The 5,389-nt window shown below is 41.6% G+C and overlaps 3 protein-coding genes across 3 annotated transcripts; 2 read left to right on the top strand and 1 right to left on the bottom strand.

The window, feature by feature from the left end:
• Nucleotides 1–190: 190 nt before the first annotated feature.
• On the top strand, nt 191–2,413 carry LOC112099560. The gene is made up of 7 exons (XM_024186972.1): nt 191–970; nt 1,061–1,207; nt 1,293–1,400; nt 1,497–1,658; nt 1,744–1,986; nt 2,073–2,300; nt 2,387–2,413. The coding sequence occupies exons 1-7, from the start codon at nt 191–193 to the stop codon at nt 2,411–2,413; spliced, it is 1,695 nt and encodes a 564-aa protein (XP_024042740.1).
• Nucleotides 2,414–2,465: 52 nt separating this feature from the next.
• Nucleotides 2,466–3,488, top strand: LOC112100308 (putative ubiquitin-like-specific protease 1B). Its single transcript, XM_024189369.1, has 4 exons — nt 2,466–2,528; nt 2,625–2,720; nt 2,811–2,939; nt 3,010–3,488. The coding sequence occupies exons 1-4, from the start codon at nt 2,493–2,495 to the stop codon at nt 3,406–3,408; spliced, it is 660 nt and encodes a 219-aa protein (XP_024045137.1). The 5' UTR covers nt 2,466–2,492; the 3' UTR covers nt 3,409–3,488.
• Nucleotides 3,489–3,624: 136 nt separating this feature from the next.
• On the bottom strand, nt 3,625–4,665 carry LOC112099559. The gene is made up of 2 exons (XM_024186971.1): nt 4,310–4,665; nt 3,625–4,162 (listed from the first exon to the last, which is right to left on the bottom strand). Exons 1-2 carry the CDS (start codon nt 4,663–4,665, stop codon nt 3,625–3,627), a joined length of 894 nt encoding a protein of 297 aa, XP_024042739.1.
• Between the last annotated feature and the right edge of the window lie 724 nt (nt 4,666–5,389).

The following is a 5,389-nucleotide window of genomic DNA, read 5'->3' as shown; positions in this document are numbered from 1 at the left end:
AGTTGCGTGCAGGCAAGCAGCTCGCGCGCTTGGCTTCCCTCGCGCGAGCCTGTCGCACCAAGAGGCAGCACCTCTTGGTGCGACAGGTGGTGCCCGTCGCACCAAGAGGCAGTGCGCAGTGCTGCCTTAATTTTTTTTTCTTTTGTTCATAATTTTTTAATGTGTGATACTTTTAACTTGTACCAGATAAATGGGCAAATCAAAATTAGCATTGCATAACCCACCCGGACCGATTAAAGAACCGGGAATGATGAAGATACCTTATGTTGATCACTTCCCTGGGCGTATCACGAGTATGTGCAAATTAGATGTCGTTGTTAATGCCATCCGGGAAAAATTAACAAGGCAACAGTTGAAGCTATTCAAAGACGATATATTTGGGCATTTCCTACAGTGCCGGAGCTATCCGTTCAGTGGCGTGATTGTGCACAATATATTGCTTCGGCAAGTGTCACATGGCGATGGAAATGACAAAGATGAGTTATGGTTTCAAGTTGGCGACCATTTGATACGGCTATCGATTGGAGAGTGGTGCCTAGTAACGGGACTTTGCTATGGCGAAAAAGTATTCCTGACGAAGCATAAAACAAATCATAGGTTACTTAATAAGTACTTTGGAGGCAGGATTCGCGATATAAATCTTGGCCAGTTCGAGGAAATATTTATGAACTTACGCTTCAAGACTATGAATGACACCGATGCGCTAAAAATTGCCATGTTTTACTTTGCTGATAGAGTGCTACACGGAAGAAAGGATCATTGTCAAATCAATTTCAATTTACTTAATGAGGTAGATGACATAAATCATTTTCGAAGTATTCCGTGGGGTCGTTTGTCATGGGAAACAATTTATAAAAGCATTGATAATGTATTGAACGGCAAAGCCAAAAAATTTAAGAAGGCAAGCGCAGAAAATCCATTGCATAGAATTGAGAAATACAACTTTTACGGCTTTACGTCGGCAGTGCATGTGAGTGAAGAAGTTTTTTTTATAACTTAGTTTTGTTATAATAAATATTTAATGACACGTTTTTTTACTTCATATCTTTCCTTGTTGAAGGCATGGATTTTTGAAGCGATCGAAGGACTACCATTAGAGTGGGTAGAGAAAATTAAGAGGAAGGGTGCTCGGATCGTGCGATGGAAGCCTGTGGCTTCTTCAAATATTAACTTCGGCGAAGTGTATTCATACCTGAACGAGCGTCTTGTAAGTCATTTATATGTATGTCTGTATATAAGTATTACATAATATATGGTTATACTAATTGGAAATTTGGTAATCTTTACGACAGGATGACACCATTTTCCAAACCCTGAAACCGGATGCAAAGGAGAGAGCCACAAATTATTGGAAGAGTGTCGAGGATTACGTGCCATATTTGCCAAGTTGGGTCCGTAATGTGGGTATCATCTATAGTATCATTGAAAACCGGGTGCAAAGTCATTTATATGTTTGTTTTTTAGGTATTTATTGTTTTCTGTTTTACTTGGTGCAGCACCAGCCTTCAATCAATGCGCCATCCAGTACAAGGCCAAACGAGGTGGATCCTGACCCCACGAGCCCAATAGGACTGGAGCAGAGTCCTGTTGAGGATGCCGGTGCTGCCGACGACCATTATGAATCCGCACATGATTCAGATGACAGAAATGAGCCAGAGGTAACTTCTGTCGTCCTGAACATTTACAATGCACATATACCTATCCGACATTTTGTCATTACTTTCTTATTTGCGTAAATTGTAGGCAAGGACTAAGTTCCGCAATGATAATTTCGTTGGACGACTGGATAAAATAGAGTCTTCCATTCACGAGTTGAGGTCGGAACTTCAGACTGGACACAGTTCCATTAACGAACTGAGGTCAGAACTTATGGCGGAACGCAGAGAAGCACAACAATATAGAGCAGCGGTCATGGAGTTTATGGCTTCGTTTGGCGCGGGTGCTTCAAAGGGCGCGAACGCAAATATGTTTGGCCCCGCACCCTCGGTGAGCAAGTTTCGTATGTTTTCGTTATGTTATTATGATTTCAAACCCGAACTTATGTTAATATGTTCATCTCCTCGAAACAACAGGCCCCAGATTGCTATGGTCCGAACGTTGATGCTGGCTATGGTACGCATACTGATGCTGGTAATGACGACGAGCACACCCCTATGTCCTTGTACAGTCTACATGGGGACATATGTGATGACAGTGTACAGATATTCACAGAGGCACCTCCCGGCGTTAGTAAGTTTGGGCGTCCGTACCGACCGTCGTATATATTTGGCAGTCCTTACTTCATTCCTCCTTTCAAGAGAGTTAGGAATGTCAGGGCTCTACCCGCACTCAACATTACGGACTATGAAATTGATGAAAGATCGAGTGTGGATATGAATCCGCTTAGGGGACTAGAAGACTCAAGACTATGTGAGGAGTTTGATCAGTGGTTTGCCGGCAACATTTCCGTGGATCGGCCTGTCCAACAGTCTCGAAATTTCTTTGAAATACTCATGGGCAATGCTTCGATGGGGTGGCTTGGTGACGAGGTAAGCGTGTTTAATGGTCAGTACATTACAATACACAATAATATTTCTGCTGGCATGGATATTGATATAAATTAACTTGGTATAATCCCTTCACAGCATATTCACACGTATTACCGCTTGATCAGCGAGAAGCAACGGCGGTTTCCAAATGCACTACCACAACGCGTCACGCATACAGATACATACTTTTGGGCATGTTTTTAAATTTTATAATCATTAATTATAATTTCGATGTTTTAAATATCTCGAAATGTTATTAATTTTCTACTCATCGTGTAATAGGTGTTCCTAAAGCAATTATGGAACAATGGTAGTTGTGATGTCAATTCATTACAATATGGCAACAACTTGAGCAGCTATATGGATGGGCGGGAAGATCTCATGTCCAAACCGTTTACGGATGTCGATATGGTAAGAATTGTCACTCAATCTTATGGTAATTGTGTATAAAATATACTAATTTACCAATTTATTTATGTAGATATTCATCCCTGTGAATTTGGGCGGCGATCATTGGGTACTAGCTCGAGCGGACCTTCGCGCGAGGAGGATGCGGATTTACGACTCGTTGGTTACCTTTCGCGAGGACAAAACATATTTGCGTAAATTCAAACCTCTTCAGGTCGTCTTCCCTCAATGGCTTCAAGATGTTGGATTCTACAACCTTCGATCTGAGCTGCAGAGTGCCGACCCTTGGAAAGTAAGAATCGTTAAGGATGTGCCCCAACAATCACCTGGAAGTGGTGATTGCGGTGTATTTATGTTGATGTTTACAATGTATTTGATGTTCGGGCTAAAACTTGATTTTGATAGTAGCCACGGGCATTACTTCAGGAAGAAAATTGCTGTAGATATATTCACGGGCGATATTGCCTTGTAAGTCGTTGTATTGTATTAAGACTTGATGTATGGATGTAGATTGTTTTTCTAATAGATATAAACTTTTGATATATTCATATATTTAGCTATAAGTAATTATTGATCAACTTTAGTACTCATTATGCAAATGAACATAACATAATATACCTCATTACATATAATTGTAATATAAATTATAATAAGAGTTCATAATTCATAATTAGTTACAACGACACAGTCAGTTTGGATTTGACACAATGGGATTTTTACATCTCTTGCGGTTATGACCTGGTTGGTTGCATCGACCACATCTCACAGTTCTTCGGTTAACATCCTCACCGATAGAAGGAATTCTTAACTCTGGACGACGACCAGGTGGTGGTGCTTCGATCGGTGGGTTAACTCTGATTTCCTGGATTTCTTCTGGAATGTCCCAATCTGTCATGTCCCCAACCGGTTCTACTGGTTCTGCATATGCCATGACCAATGAATCTTTAGAGTAATAATCAGAGCAAAGACTTATGTAATCCACACGGACGATCAGACAAGCAGCAATTGCATGCGCACAAACAAGCTGATCGAGTTGGAATACTCTACAGGAGCAAGTTCTTTCATGAATGTCAACTATCCCTTCCTTCATACCACCACCCAAAACATGAAATCGATGCTGAGACACTGGCCGAACGGTCATTCTTTCGGCCAAAATTCTCCTTTCGCCGACTATCTCATCTGCCCACGTCGTTAGACGAGTGCTCATCGATTCAGCGACAATTTTCCTATCATAAAACCATTGCTGTAATGTTTTTCTAAAGTGATCAACAAGATGAGTAATAGGAAATTTTCGCGGTTCCCTCATTAAAGAATTCACGCTTTCTGCAATGTTGGTGGTAAGTATGCTGTATCTCCTACCTTCAAATTCGGACCTTGCCCAATTACACGTGCCCACATTATTCTCTAAGTAATCAGCCGCGGCCGAGTGGAGCATCCACAACCCTTCAAGTTGTCTTTTAAATTCTTCGTGTCCATATGCCTTTGCTGCATTAATAAAAGCTGGCTCGAATTGATCCCAAATAGCTTTGGACATCCTGAATTTAGACTTAATGTTGCCTTTGACATGGTAAAAACAAACTCCATGACTAGCAGTGTGAAATGCTTTTAAAACGGCTCGCTTGATGGCAGTGCATCGATCAGAGATAAATACTAACTCTGACCTATCGCCAATCACTCCGTGTAACTTCGTCATAAACCATTCCCAAGCATCATTGTTTTCTGAATCCATGACCCCAATAGCTAACGGATACAGTTGATTATTACCATCCAAACATGTTGCTACAAACATGGGGGGGGAGAAACGGTGAGACCGAGAGTTTAGCTAATTAGCTGCTTAGGGAATTTTTACTGTGTGAAGCCCTTAATGGAAGATCCAAGCGCAACAAAGTAGTATAAGAAATTATCATCTCCATCCCGCTGGAGGTGTGTCACTGTGCCCTCATTCGCTTTGGTCAAAACGTGAGAGTATTTGGGAAGTAAGTTGTATGACTCTGCAGGGTTCCCTCGTACTATTTCAAGACCGACTTCTTTAGCCCGATATGCTTGCTGATATGTTAACTGGACCCCGTATTCTTGCTGCATGTCTGTTCTAATGTCATTCGGCGTGTATATCCGTTTATCCTGAATAAATTTATCCGCAATAAGATGGCCAACAACCCGACTCCTAACTTGGCGGAGGCCACTAGGCAAAACCTCATTAGAGCACGTATGAACATTGTCAACTCTTCTCACTACCCAAGGAACATTATGCTCATCCGAACCTCTTGTTGCGCGAAGACGCCAATTACATGATTCCGAAGAACAATGAGCCTCAAAGCGTGTCGTTGTGGACCGTGCAATCTTGAAATCAAATTTTTCCCGCAAGGCCACTTTGCGCAATTCCAGTATTAACTCATTCTTCTCAACGAACAACTTTCCCACACCAATGTCGGCAGAATTACAGCTTCTAACTA

This window comes from Citrus clementina, unplaced genomic scaffold (assembly GCF_000493195.1).
Source record: "Citrus clementina cultivar Clemenules unplaced genomic scaffold, Citrus_clementina_v1.0 scaffold_3, whole genome shotgun sequence".
NCBI classification, from domain to species: domain Eukaryota; kingdom Viridiplantae; phylum Streptophyta; class Magnoliopsida; order Sapindales; family Rutaceae; genus Citrus; species Citrus x clementina.
The sequence above is the reverse complement of the archived record's forward strand: the minus strand, read 5'-3'. Positions and strand labels throughout refer to the sequence as shown.